This window comes from Diachasma alloeum, unplaced genomic scaffold, assembly GCF_001412515.2.
Source record: "Diachasma alloeum isolate Michigan unplaced genomic scaffold, Dall2.0 Dall_scaffold_00711, whole genome shotgun sequence".
Lineage (NCBI taxonomy): Eukaryota > Metazoa > Arthropoda > Insecta > Hymenoptera > Braconidae > Diachasma > Diachasma alloeum.
In genome coordinates, this window is record NW_021680842.1 from 323805 (window position 1) to 338745 (window position 14941).

The following is a 14941-nucleotide window of genomic DNA, read 5'->3' on the forward strand; positions in this document are numbered from 1 at the left end:
ATCTTTCATTCAACCGCGGAGCGTAATTAGATATGAAATGACAAATTTTCCAACTACAAATTCGTGTCGCGAATTTGAAATCTTCGTCAATTATTGATCCATCTGAAATACGAATGGTTTCGTAACTTTTGATTCGCGAACAAGGTTTTCGCGATAAAATAACCGACGACAATTTATCCGTTGACAACTTTCCCGATAATTTCTCCCACATCCATTATTTCTGACGGACAAAATAATCATCGGTAGATTTTCCGGAGGTTTCACTCCAATTTCATCTTCTTTTGTGAGGTATTGAGGGCAGTAAACTTGGGATGTTGAATGAAAGTGTAGGTTGAACCGCGATTAATTTGCAACTTTTGGCGGTAATCGCGGAAACGGTTGCCATTGTCATTCCGATTGCCGCGAATTTCGCGATTGCATGGAGATCTTTCGTTCAGCCGCGGAACGTAATTAGATGTGAAATGACAAGTTTTCTAGCTACAAATTCGTGCCGCGATAAATCCGCGATTTAGCGAATTTGGAATCTTTATCAATTATTGTTCATCTGAGATACTACGAATGGTTCCGTAACTTTTGATTCGCGAACAAAGTTTTCGCGATAAAATGACCGACGAAAATTTATCCGTTGACAATTTCTTTACGGAATTTCTCCCATATCCATTATTCCCGATGGACAAAACAATCATCGATAAATTTCCCGGAGGTTTCATTCCAATTTCATCCTTTCCTGTGAGGTATTGAGGGCAGTAAACGTGGGATTTTTAATAAAAGTGTGGTTTCAACCGCGATTTGTTTGCAACTTTTGGCGGTAATCGCGGAACCGATTGCTATTGTCATTTCGATCTCCGCGAATTTCGCGATTGCATCGAGATCTTTCATTCAACCGCGAAACGAAATTAGAGATGTGAAATGCACAAATTTTCGAACTACAAATTTGTGCTGCGATAAATCCACGATTTAGTGAATTTGAAATTTTCATCAATTATATTGGTCCATCTGAGATACGAATGGTTCGGTAACTTTTGATTCGCGGACAAAATTTCCGCGACAAAATTCCTGACGACAATTTATTCGTTGACAATTTTCTCATCGACAATTTCTCTCACATCCATTATTCCCGACGTAGGAAATAATAATCGACAAATTTTTCGGAGTTTTCATTCAAATTTCATCCTCTTCTGTATGGTATTGAGGGCAGTAAACCTGGGATTTTAAATGAAAGTGTAGGTTCAACCGCGATTAGTGTGCAACTTTTGGCGGTAATCGCGGAACCGATTGCTATTGTCATTTGGATCTCCGCGAATTCCGCGATTGCATCGAGATCTTTCATTCAACCGCGGAACGTAACTGTGAAATGACTGTCATTTTTTAGATCGAGTTGTATAGCTCAAAAATGACGTTCATGTGACATAACTTTTCTAATTATAAATTCATGGCGCGATCAATCCTAGATTTATCAAATATGAAATCTTCATCAATTATTTATCCACCTGAAATACGAATGATTTGAGGGAACAGTTATCTTACATGTGATAAATCTGTTATCTTTTTACTGTTCATAATTCACGTAAAAACAAATGAATGGATTTCAATGGGATTTTCTGGGTTAATTACTTCAGTGTCCTCGTTCTCAAATTCTAGAAAATTTTTGAAGTTTCTAGAAACTGCCATGATTTTCTTAAAAATAAAACAGTCTAAAACACTCATCAGTTTTTAAAGTGACTTTATCCTTTCGACGGGCTGCACTATAGATTTGGTTATTCTCGCTTGTTGAATTTTCCAATTAAATTGCATCAGAAAACTTTATCAAAATTCATGTCTAATTAGTATAATTCAAATTTTTGGATGAAAGTCTGGCTTCAACAGTGATTACTTTGTAACTTTTGGCGGTAATCGCGGAATCGGTTGCTATCGTCATTTCGATCTCCGCGAAATCCGCGATTGCCTTGAGATTCAACCGCGGAACGTAATGGGAGATGCGAAATGACCGTAATTTTTAGATCGAGTCGTATGACTGAAAAGTGAGGGTCATGTGACGCACAAATTTTCCAACTACAAATTCGTGCCGCGATAAATCCCCGATTTATCAAATTTGAAATCTGAGATAAGAACGATTTGAGGGAACAATTATCTTGCACAGGATAAATCTGTTATCTTCTTTCAGTTCACGATTCACGTAAAAACAACTAAATGGATTTCAGTGGGATTTTTAGGGTCAAATGAGTGATCCTCGTTTAATTAAATTTAATTGGGAAAATTAATGCCGAAAAACCTCTACAGAAAACGCTCCAATAGATTAATTTGTTCAAAAAACCCGAAATGTATTGATGTTTTCAATAAAATATTTTCTGTTTTATTTTCTGCTTCAAAAAACGGATGAAAAGCTGCGGAGTTTGGCAATAGAATCGGCGAAAAAGCAATAGCATTTTTAATAAAAGTTCAATTTAGGTTTTATTAACCATTATTAGACATTGTCATTATTAGATTATTAGTTTAGTCGTAGAGCACTCGCCCGGATAGTGAAAGGTCGTGGGCTTCGATACCCACCCGAGTGAAATTCCGAGAACTTCAATGTTTTTTTTCACTAGCGTTGTGCGCGCTTATTTGTGCGTTGCGAAAATGAAGAAATCAAATTTATTAAACTTCATTCACTCACAGATGTTTTATAAATATTGATAATGACTTAAAGAGAATTAAGAGAATGAAGAGTGAAACATCAATGAATAATTTTTAATCGACGATTAACTCTTTTTAACTTTTTAAAATAATCTGATTAAAATCTGTAATTGTTGAAAAATGAGGGGAGGGTTATGAATTGATTTCCTAGAAAACGGAAAAAATTATAACCGCAGGTCTTCAAAGATTGTTCTCGAATTATTTGGGAAACCGAAGAATTTTCATGAATTTTGTATAGTTTAGAATTTATGTATGAAAATCTGAGAAGCAAGAATTGATCATTTTTGCGTATGATAAATATAAAAAAATTAAAATTTGGGAAGTAAAGAATAATTTGTGAGTTGAAAAAATTTAGAAATACTATTTTTTCCCCATGATCAACAATTAGGCAATTTAGATATATTTTAATATAAAGATGAACTTCACACATGAAAAAATGAAAAATATGACACAGAAATTTGTTTTCGCATTTCAAGAATTTGAAAATACCGAGGATTTTTTTTTAGCGACTGCTTCATGTGACTCATTGACCAATCAGAATTGAGGATCAGCGGTCTGGCAGTTTCGAGATATTTCGATATAAAACAACTTCACGTTTCTTCCCTCTTTAGTGAATAAGATTTCATTAAATAGGATTCCATCTTTGCAATCTTTAAAAAGGAATAAAAATTCAGTACAATAGTCTAACGAATCCAGTTTTTCAGTAATGCCAAGGATGTGCACGATGTTCTTTAAAAATGGTTATACGTCACGGACGAAAAAATTTAATAGCAAAACCTCTCAAATTCGTTAGAAAATTCTATTGAATTTTTATTGAATGTTTTCTATTGAAAACGTCAATAGAATCAGCCAAAAACTAATAGAAAGTTTTATAGAAATTCAATAGAATTTTCTAACGAATTCGATAGGTTTTTCTATTAAATTTTTTCGTGCATGGTTGTATAACTATTTTCAAACAAGTCAGTTTTCGAGGTAAAATATACAATAATATGTAAAGAAAAATAGGTATGAATATTCAAAGGCGAAGCAATAAATCGTTTCTATGAAGGGGGAAGTGGAGGGCTGACTGCTTCGACAAATTCGAACGTCAGTAGTAAAGTGGTAGAACACGTAACATATTGATTTTCCACACCTTATTTACCGTGAAATCATGGATTTCAGTAATGAATGCTTTTAGGATAGACTGTCAGGGGACATTGTTTTCATTACATATTTTTTCATTTAGAAAAATGTCTCTTGCATCCATAAAAATGGTTTATTTGAATTGATGCTTTATTTGAGTCAAATAAAGTTTATTTCATTCAAATAAACCATTTTTCTGCGTGTGTTGTAGGCGGGAAGAAATTCACTTTGAAAATTGGGATTCTAAAATCTTTCCCTGAAACAGAAATGAAACCCTAGAGCTCTAGCGGTTTTTCAATGGAAAATTAAAAAATTAGTATTTTAATTTTCAAAGAATTCCCGTTTACTATTGTATTCTTCCCTGTAATTTTTCAGATGTAAACGAGAGGAATACTGAGGGTCCCAGGGTGATGTTCCTCCAAAAATATATTAGCACTCAAATTTTCGGGTGAATATTTCTTCGTATAAATACGCAATGAACAAAAGAAGTTCCAAAATTAATGATATAAGCCCTTCACGTCAGGCATACAAAAACTAAAAATAATTCCCGCCGGAAAAAAATAACAAATAAATTTTTAGATATAAACGTTTTATAGTTATCCGAGCCAAAAATATGAAAACTGTTTTTCTTCCTATACAGATTGCAAAAGAACTGAAAAATTATATCTTTGTTAACGAGTGATAATAACATGTTTTCCACGTCGGAAACAATTTGTCACAAACTGAAAAAAAACATGATTCGCTGGGAAGCTCATTCCACGGAAAAATGAGGCAACCCGATATTTATCAGCTCTTTATTTTTATTTCTGGAGCAGAACTACAAAAGTGTTGAAACGAGGTAAGTCACCGTCAGTTGAGAGCAGGAAATGAAAAGGACTTCGAAAGTATGTTTTTTGGTTTCTAATGGAAGCTTTGTGATCGTTCAAATTCAAGTTTTGATTTTTTTGTGCTATGTCCACTCATTATAATTCAAAAAATCTGAAAATGTAAATGTTAGACCCTCTCCGTATGTATGTGTGTATTAGAGCACTCGTTCCGGAATTTTTTACGTGCCGCCCCCTCAAAGGGTTTGAAACAAAAAAAAATCCTCCTTAAAATTTCAGCTCTCTATCTCAATCCTAAAAAGCCCAAGGCCCTCATTTTTCCCCGCAAGAATAACGCGGAAATAACACATTTCCCATAAGAATAATAGGTTTTTTTGCATAAGAATAATTCAGTAGCTAAGTGGTAAAAGAATTTAAGTCGACTTATCTCCCAGTTGAGTTTTTGAGGAATATTTCCAAATCTAAGGGAGACAGCGAAATTTTCGTAATTACATTTATTGTAGCACTCAATCGGCTCCACAAAAAAGGTTATAACAAAAATTTTGCCATCTCCCTTACATTTCGAGATAGTGATTGACACCTGGTCAATAGTCAAAATTGACTTATACCCTTCTACAGTAAGACCTCCGTAACTGCTCACCTACATAAGTACACGCTGTCCCACCCCTCGAGGGGAAGTGTTCCCCCACCATTACAATTCCCCTTTATGCCCGTTCTCTCTCTAACCTCTTCCGCTCTCCATCTAAAATGCGCGAGGACTGTGCGCAATAGTATTCTGTTTACCCGGTACTTCGCCGTGTGCGGTTATTCAATTCAGGGCAAGTGCCATGACTTCTCCAAAAAGTGTATTTAGTGCCATCTGTTCAATGTTTCGAAAAATTCGAATTCAGAACAATATCATGTTTTTTTCTTAATCCACTGCCCAATGCTTGGGCGGCGACTCCAAATCCAGACAAATTCCCATGTTGTGGGAGTAAAAAAAATCCCTACAACGAAATAGCCGCAGTCGACATTTCTATAAATGAAATGAATAATTATCGCAATTTCGATCTTTTTCTTCCCTGGTTGGCTTCTCAGGGGTTATACAAATCACTGAAAAAATTGACGATTTAAAAAAAAAAAATTTCGTACGTTTGCTAGCGGTTCAAAGTTTGCCGACTTTTACGGACCCTGAAAATCGGGGGGTTTTTCGGCTTCTCACAGCGATTATAAATAAACTAATCAAATTAAAAACTTGAAACTCCGTATTGGGCAAGCGAAATACTTATATTACACAGTGTATTTGGTCTCATATTTTTACGATTTTTTTTCACTGAGTTATAGACGTTTATTTCGAGTGGTCTCTACTTTTGACACCGACAGTAGTGGCTCTTTCCCCCACCATTGCCTCTACACGCATTTCTTTCTAACTCAGCGCTCTCGCTCTTTCGCTGGCGAAGAAGGCTCCTTTCATAAGTGCAAAGTCCTTTTCGGAGGAGAAATGGTGCTTGCCTCTGCTCTAGTAAGAGGATATAACCAAAACGAACAGAAGAAGCAGTGCAAATTCCGAGAGCCCAAACCCCGGGAGGCGTGCAGTTGTGGAGGTCCCACTGTACCCCTTCGCTACTGAATTGCACTATCTATGCGAACGAAAAACGAAAAATTTCCGTGAAAAATAGTTCATTTACTCGGTAATTTCCCATGATTATAATTTTTTTAGCGGCATAACAGAATTCGACTTTTCTATATAACTTATTCTTTTCATATATATTCTATAGAATTTGCTCGACTCAAATTTTCTAAGTTTTTTTCATTCTATTTTTCTTTTCTTTTCATCAAGAAAATCAAACAAAAAAACTTGGAAAATTTGAGCCGAGAAAATTCTATAGAAAATATCTCAATAGAATAAGTTATATAGAAAAATTGAATTCTATTGACTTTTTCTAGTGAATATTTTTCATTGAACATTTCAATAGAATCGGCCAAAAACTAATAGAACAGTTCAATAGAAATTCGGTAGAATTTTCTAACGAATTCGATAAGTTTTTCTATTAAATTTTTTCATCCGTGTAAATAAAGACAAAAGCAATTCTTCACTTGTTTTTCATTAAATTTTTATTCAGAGTGAAATTCATGAAAGAATTGATCCATAACGATTCTTTATAATCTCGAATGTGTAGATCTTCAAGAGGATATCTTCCATTCTCGCCGGCAGCACATGTGGTTTCACTCTCTCCCGTTTTTCCATCATTTTTTCGGAGCACACGTGTGGTCCTTCAAGAAAACGTGACGATCTGGAAATCTAGAGCGTGACTGTCTCCAATGTTCTTCGCCCAAGTGTGGCATTCAACATTAACCAATCGATTCACTGAAAGTCATAGAAAAAAAGAATAAAAATGAAAAAATACAGCACATTGTACATGAACAAATGATGGTCTTCGGTGACTAGACTAGAATTAATCAGATCAGGTGTGTTACATTCAACAAAGATGAATGGATGCTGTGTTCAAATATGCGTCTGATCTAATATTTTACAGAGAAATTTTACTTTTTTTTCTTGGGGACATGGAAACTTTTCTTGGAAAAAATTTCCAGGGGAAAAATTTTCCCTCGATTTTTTTCGGGGGATTTCTCAGAGAAAAAAATCTGGGAACCTGGAAAAATAAATCTATTGAGGAGTCATTATTTCTGGGATTGATAAATTACCTGTCAAATTATGAAACATAATTGCTACCACTGGCGAGAGATACTGCGAATGTCCGGTGAATGGGAAATAGTAAAATGGGAATCCGGGTGATGGGAAGTAGCTTATCATTCCCATGTGCTCTTTATCAGCGTTTTTTACACCATTGCACGACAACCAAACTCTCCCCTAAACATTTACAAACGGTCGATTATATTTTATCTTATCTCCTATTTTCTACAGTTGCATTGTCAGCCGAAATTCGACACATTGAGAGAAAAAATTAGTTCTGCCGAAAAATTATAAGTCACACGAACATCTTTTGTCATGTTGAGTCAATTTACTTATTATTATTATTTCATGTTTTCATGATTTTTCTGTTTTCCATATTTTTTCATTTTCATCGTTCGTAGTTTGTGTCATTTTAGCCGCCAAAAAACACTTGGTGAGTGCTCCCATTCGACTGGAATAGTAGTGGAGGCCCCGCTAGGGTATGAAAATTGCCTTCGGCTACCATAAGTCCCCGAAATATTGTTATATCTGATTCTCAATTTGCAGATCCCTACGATCCAACCGGCGTCAGCTTTCAACAAAATTGTTGATAATTATTGACATGAGTGGAGTTTTGCGTTCGAATTGGTCTCAAATTACGCGTGGAAGTACCACGAATCGAATAACCACAGTTTAATATGAGAATTCAACGTTTGAAACTATCAAAAACCTTAATTAAAAGTCCACAAATTTTGCACTGTAAAGAACTCAAAACTTCGTTACGTGTTTTTTCATATTTAAAGTGGTAAATAAAGTGAAAATTTTCCGACAATCACATCCTATCATCAAATTCTTCATGATCAGGAACAGAAAGAAATGTTCAAGTTGATGGTTGCGGAGAAAATCGGGTGAGCGGTATTATCCGCTGAGCGGTACAGGCACACCCTACGCACGAGCGATAAAATAGTATATTTCAGGACGAGTGCCATGGGATTTTTTACTCGCGCGGAGTTGGCGCCCGAGCTAAAGGCGAGGACTGGCCAACCACGCGAGTAAAAAAACCCCACGGCACTAGTCGTGAACGATATTTTTCCGTAGTGATTTTCACTTTTACAAGTTTGAGAAAGAGCCAAAACCCTGGACGAGGAAAAGTGAAGATCAGTACGGAAAATTAAATTTTTGAAAAAGATCTTAAATGCCCTTTCGTCAAATTGCTTAATTGTACTGAAATGAATCTCTTCCTCTATCAAATATTCTCACGTGAACATATGTTATAATTTTTCGGCGGAAGTAATTTTTCTCTCAATGTAGATGTAAAAATTACCTGCCCTGACAGTTTAATCATTTGTTTCAGATCTCCTGGCATCACTTCCGGTAGCTCTGAAGTACTGTTGTAATAATTCGGAATCCAGTCGAATCTCTATTCACCAAAAGCGGGAGTTATTGAGATTAAATCACAGCATGAATGATTCAACATTCCATGTATAAGCCTGTTCAATTGCTTCATTGTGTCGATAATGGGTCGAGTTATGACACATCGGAAGGCCTTTTTACGTGGAAAATCGCGTATAGTCTACACAAAAGGTCTTTCGACATTTTTCCGTCATAGAACTCATGGAAATCACGAAAAATCAAAAGAAATCTCCAATTCTTATTGAGGAATCATAGAAATCATTCAAGAAATCACAGGAAATCATCCCATTCTGGAAATCACTGAGCCACCTGATTGAAGAGTGATCAGCCCCTCGACTCTGTGACGAGTATCCGTGGCATATTAACCCTAGTTTGGTCACCCTACGCGACCCAACGACTTTGGTCACGTCCGTGGGGAAGTGCCGCCGTGTTATTTGGGCCCGAACGTTGCCAAATTCACTCTACACTGCCCGGGCGCGTTTAGCGAGTTTCCGGCAACGTCGCGTAACAGGCACTTTCATTCAACATGGGAAAAAATAATTCCTCTGTGAGGAAAAAATTGTTTTCTCCAGGAATTTCGAGAATTATGTTGTTCTGAAACTACTCTAATTTTTTAGATACTTTAATTGGAAAAGTCAAATTTTTTTGAATTTTTCCAATCAGCCATTCAATGGCAATTCAAGAAAACGACGGGCTGCGGCGTTTCCCTCATATAGTGACCAATCTAGGGTTAAAGTAGCTCGACCCTTACCGTAAATTCAAAGATTATTGAAAACTGCAAAAAAATTGCAGAAAACTCGATTAGATTCGGAATTCTAATTTTTTTCTCAATTTAATTATCGTTTTTGTTTTTCAAAGAAGAAATGTTTAAAAGTCAGGATTTAACCCAGTGTCTTATGTGAAAATCAACATTTCCATTGCAATCAAAGATTAAAATCTGAATTTTTTTTCATTAGATGTGAAAAATTCAAGAATTTTTTTGACACCTCATAAAAAATAATTCACCGTTCTGCAAACAAGTTTTATTATTTATTTATAACTCTTACGTTGAAAAAAATTCAGTACACGGTTAGAAAAAAAATGAAATTTCATGGACAGTTGACTGTCAATTTCTACCAATTTTCAGGAAAGTGACACCGAATGTGATTTAGGGGAAAAAATCATGAAATTTAAGGTTTTACTGAAAATTTACCAAAATTCCAGAATTTTAAGCTGCATAAAGACGAGAATTCCTCAATTTATTTGAATTTCCAATCTCATATGAATATTCAGCGTCAAATTGCATTGAATTTTTAGCGAAATCTGAAATTTCATGATTTCCCGCCCCTAAATCGCATTCAGTGTCGCTGTCCTCAAAATTCAAGAATATATTTACCAGAATTTTCTCTTTTTCTATTCTTTTTAAGGGAAAAATAGAAAATAGATTTACAGTTCTGCTTGATGTTTCCACGAGATTCTGAATTTTCAATGACAAGATTTCTTGAAATTTCAGTGGATTGGAACACGATAAAAATTTCCGTAATTTGGCACAGAAAATTCAGACAAAAATTTTTAACAGTGTTTAAGGGTACCAAGTGAATTTGAAAAAAGATTCAAAAAAATTTTTTTCTTTCCCTTCATCATTGGAGAAATATGTATTCATCCATCCGACGAAATTTCAAACCCGCAACCGGAACTAGACATCGAGAAAATAAATGCGGAAAATCCTCTATTTAGCGTGACGAACCTCGAGAAAGCATGGGATCAAATGGGTACGGCGGGTTGAAATATCTCTCTTATTCACCCCGGTACCCCATTGTTTTTTGTCGCCATCACATTGAACACATCATTCCCCATATCTTCAAATTTTTTCAAATTTTTCTTGAGTTCCTAGGGGGTTGAAACGTTCAATTTAATCAAAACTCCATAAGAGGCCGTGTATAAGACTGATTTTGTTTATTTAATTTCTCGATATCCATAAGTTCTAAAATTTTAAAATTGTCACCGATGTTCACTGTCTAATACTATTAATTAAAAAAATTATAACTTTGTTGGTGAATGTCAATTTTCAAGGTCATCGCCAAATTCACTTGGCACCCTTCAGTCTGTATTACCTTATTAAATTTGATAAAAACGCAAGGCTGGTAGGGAAATTTATATCCGAAAGGTGGCATTGAACAATCCCCGAGCGTCGTGACATCAAAAAAACATGGCTTCGTCCTTGGGACAGAGCGTGATCCTTTGTCGGAGCAATTAACGTCATAATTTGATCTATCTCGCTTGTAATCTACATGAAAAATTCGTCTGCTGTTGAAGGAATGAATTGCAAACAAACGATTTATCATGAAAAATGTCATCATTTACCGGCGAGAAATTTTCTGATCGCTGTGACGTATCGATCTGGATTTCCATTTTTGTTCGCATCGCTGATCCAAATTATCGGGGAGGAGGTGGCCGTTTGAATTATGTTGGGCACAAAACCCAGACCTATTGATTTTTTAAATATATAAGGGGATTAGTCAATGTGCTCATTATAGAAATTATTATCATATTGATTTTTTTGCAAATATCTCCGAGTATTGAATGCATTGTCCGAAAAAAATTGCAATTTCACGGAAAATTCAGCACCAAATTCCGCAGAATTTTGAATTAAGGTGTTTCGTCTGTATTTCTCATTGTTCATGAGCCCTGATTCAATCGCTGAACACGAAAATTTTCAATTTTCAAGTAAATATTTCAGTGAGCATCTGAACATTTCTTGATTATTAATTTTTTGGTCAGATTAATTGATTTTTTCCCATCACTCACGACTGTCAAATTATTTTTATCGGATGTTTTTCTAATTATTGAAACAATATTGAAATACATGAGAGACATGGTAATGCCGCACGGATCATTCCTATGTTTATTTCGAGTTGGTAAACCTGCGGAGTGTTTTCTCTCTATCTCAGTTTCATGGTCTAACCTATACCTCTCCCATGATCCTCCAGCGATTATATTGACATTCGAATTGCGCGCCACTCACGGTGAAGGCGGGGTTGCCACACGTGAGCCTCAATGGATTTCCCCCGAAACTCATAATTTCCCGTATCATTTTTTCATATAACTTTCTTATGAAATCGAGAAAAATTCTGGAACTTATACGTAGTTTCGGGCAAGATTTGATTGATCACCCTCTAATTTTTTTTTAATAGCTCATTATTCTTTTGGGAGATATGAAAATTTCCCTGATTGAGAGTGAGGTAACCTCGGTCTTATAGCTGAAAAACATAGAAATTTCAATATTTTTTTTCTTGAGCCCGAGACCTAGAAAAAATCCAAAAAAATTCTCAATGATGCAGGATACTCAGATATTTCTCCCATAAATTTTTCAATTTTTTTTCATTATTTTGAGTTTTCACACGAAACACCTTAATCGAAATTCAAGAAGATATTTATTTGAATTTCACTACTTTCTGTCAACTTTCATGGAACAACTGAACTAAAATTTGCAGTTTTCATTGATCTTTTCTACAAATTGAGAAGTTTCAATGATGAAATCCTTTGAAATTGTCAGTGGAAATCACTTGACAAAACTTTTTGGAAAAATCTTCAACATTACGGATTCAAATAAAAATTTTGGGCAACATTTTTTGCTGAACTCCTCCGCACTTCCGAAAATATTTGCGAAATGATCTGTAAATTGTTCTTGTACTTATTTCTTTTCATCAACTACTTCACTATTGAACTCAAGGCTATTTTTCATTCACCAACAACTTTACCCGGATTTTCAAATTTGATCAGCGGCGCGTGAAACAGCGATCGCCTCCCAGCGAAAAATTCCTCAGGGACTTGACTACTGTGCTTCAAATACGGCCGCTCCAGGTCAGCCACGAAATCGAGTGTGATCCAGAGTTGAAGAGCAAAGATTGAGAATAGAGCTCCGAAGAAACACAAGTAGAACAATGCTACTGTTGCTAATTGGGCGCGGGAGGGGTGAAACGATTAAAGTCAACGTATCGCATCGGGTTTATTTGGCATCATGCCCGGTATGAACGCTTTCACAAGAAATTATGATGAAATGTTTTTGACGGAAAATTTTCTGAATTTTGGGAAGAAGATCTTTTAAAATTATTTATTGAAAAATGCATCCGGAAATAGAGTGCTTGTCACCTATCAATGATTTTTTAACGGAAAATTTCCGGAATTTCGGTCAAATAATCGTAGAGAATTATTTCTTCCGGAGACGAATTCTTAATTGACAAATATTTTATGTCCACACCACTAGAATCTGTCAATTCGGAATTATTTTTTGATCGAACGTTTCCGAAATTTTAGTTGAAAGATGAAGACTTTATAGGGACCAACAACCAATAGAATCATTATCAATTAGGAAAATAAGATCATTTGGTGGAAAGATTTAGATAAAAGATCATTTGAAATTGTTCAGTACGAAGATGAGTTAATAATTGATAAAGATTTTGTATTAGTCCACCACACAGAATCTTTGCCAAGTATCAATGATTTTTTAATGGGAAATTTCCAGAATTTTGGTAAAATGAGCGTTTGGAATTATTCCTTCCAACGATGAAGTCATAGTTGACGAAGACTTTAAAGGGCCCAACAACCAATGGAATCTTTGTTAATTATAAGTGACTTACTCAATGGGAAATTTATGAAATTTTGTTTGAAAAATCGTTTTTTTCTATTTCTTCCAGACATGAATTCAGAAATGATAACGATTTGATATTGACCCCTCACGCATAGAGCGTTTATTAAGTAGGTTTTTGAAATTTCATTGAAAGAAGGTATATGAAAAAACTCAATGGAATACTTATAAGGCTAGAGAATTTTTAGAGGAATTATATTGAACGTCTAGCAGAACTTTGTTAAAAACTTTATTTATCTTTCGTCGATTTCTATTTCAAAATTAACTAATCTTTCTCTGCAATTTTTCAACAGACATTTAATAGAAAAAAATCAGATGTTGAATTTTCTACTTGTACAATTTTTTGTTTCCTTTTTTAAAATAGAAATTCTGGGGCCTCATTTTTTTCAGGTTTTTTCCTGAATTTTGCAATGAGAAACAAAATAAAATACAGCTAAGGAAATTTTGAAAATTCATCAGTAGAAAAATCTGGAGAGAACGAGTCATATAGACAAATTAATATCTATTGACTTTCTTCCATCAAATATCTGTCCAAAAATAACGCGAAAGAACTGCTAAATTTTTAATGAAAACCCTCAAAAAACGTTAAGGATTTTTCGGTTTTGCTATTGATTTTTTTCATGCATAAAGTCAAAAGATTTGTCTAGTCGAAAACCGATGTAAAATAAAGAAAAAGTTTGTAACATCAAAGAAGTGAACGAAAAAATTGAAAAAAAAAAAGATAAATTATTCAGTGGAAAAAGTTGTCCTGTTCAAAACAGACCCCTATCATTATCTCCGAAAATCGCTTGATCTTTGAGTAGATGTGCAATGAACAAGCTTTCAATCCCCGCACGTTATTTCAAAAAAATTTCCTCACTTTATATTTTAAAAAACTCTGAAGTATAATAATAATAAATTTTTTTAATTATTATACTTGAGTAAGTTTATTATTATACTTATTTATTATATATTTATTTATTATATTATTTGTTATTATTATACTTACTATATTATAATTTTTTTATTATTCAGCAATCTCAAAACTTAAATTCCCTTAATCCAAAAATTCGGGCTAGTGCGGCAAAATGGACACTTCTGACATTAAAAAAATATCAATAGCTCATTTAATTTTCCATGAAATTTCATTTTTTTTTCATAAAAAGGACAACTGTTCCCTCAGTGATGAGTCCTAATTGAGCTCAACCGATGAATTTATTTCCGAGTTATAAACACCAAGAAACGAAGTCAAAAGTGTCCATTTGCCCCATTACATCTTTCGTCTAATGATCTATCTTTACCCCATTCCTTCGCCGTGCGATCAAGAAACGCTCGTTTCTCCGGATTCCAGATGAACCTCTTGAAATTCCCCAGAGTCCCCAGATCCTCGATCGGCCTCCGGCTCTCGTAATACGCCTCATTATGAGAAATCATCTTGAATTCTCATCCTCAATAACTAAATAAATCGACTTTTTCAGCCTCAATCAATCCTCGCTGAAACCTTTCAAATATACCTCCAGAGCCCAGCGCCCCCTGCGGCCGATAACGCTCAAGAATTCCTGCATTATCGACCCATAAATTCCCTCCCAACGCGCAGAATCTTCAAACAGTCCACCCTATTGTCTTCCCGTTGAAAATTCCGCGACC

General features: G+C 35.0%; 1 protein-coding gene across 1 annotated transcript; it reads right to left on the bottom strand.

Moving 5' to 3' along the window:
- Positions 1-6792: 6792 nt before the first annotated feature.
- LOC107044302 (sodium/potassium-transporting ATPase subunit beta-1) lies at positions 6793-14941 on the bottom strand. The gene is made up of 7 exons (XM_015266115.1): positions 14596-14941; positions 12429-12623; positions 11032-11154; positions 10782-10954; positions 8600-8695; positions 7308-7473; positions 6793-6969 (listed from the first exon to the last, which is right to left on the bottom strand). Exons 1-7 carry the CDS (start codon positions 14726-14728, stop codon positions 6878-6880), a joined length of 978 nt encoding a protein of 325 aa, XP_015121601.1. The 5' UTR covers positions 14729-14941; the 3' UTR covers positions 6793-6877.

Bases quoted from the DNA above. Each gene is read 5' to 3' on its own strand.
- LOC107044302 (XM_015266115.1), bottom strand. From the start codon at position 14,728: ATGATTTCTCATAATGAGGCGTATTACGAGAGCCGGAGGCCGATCGAG. The intron at 11,155-12,428 runs GTAAAGTTGTTG...AAAAATCAATAG, and splicing joins GATCAAATTTGAAAATCCGG to GTCTGGGTTTTGTGCCCAAC. The intron at 8,696-10,781 runs GTAATACAGACT...TTTGGTGAATAG, and splicing joins TTTTTATCAAATTTAATAAG to AGATTCGACTGGATTCCGAA.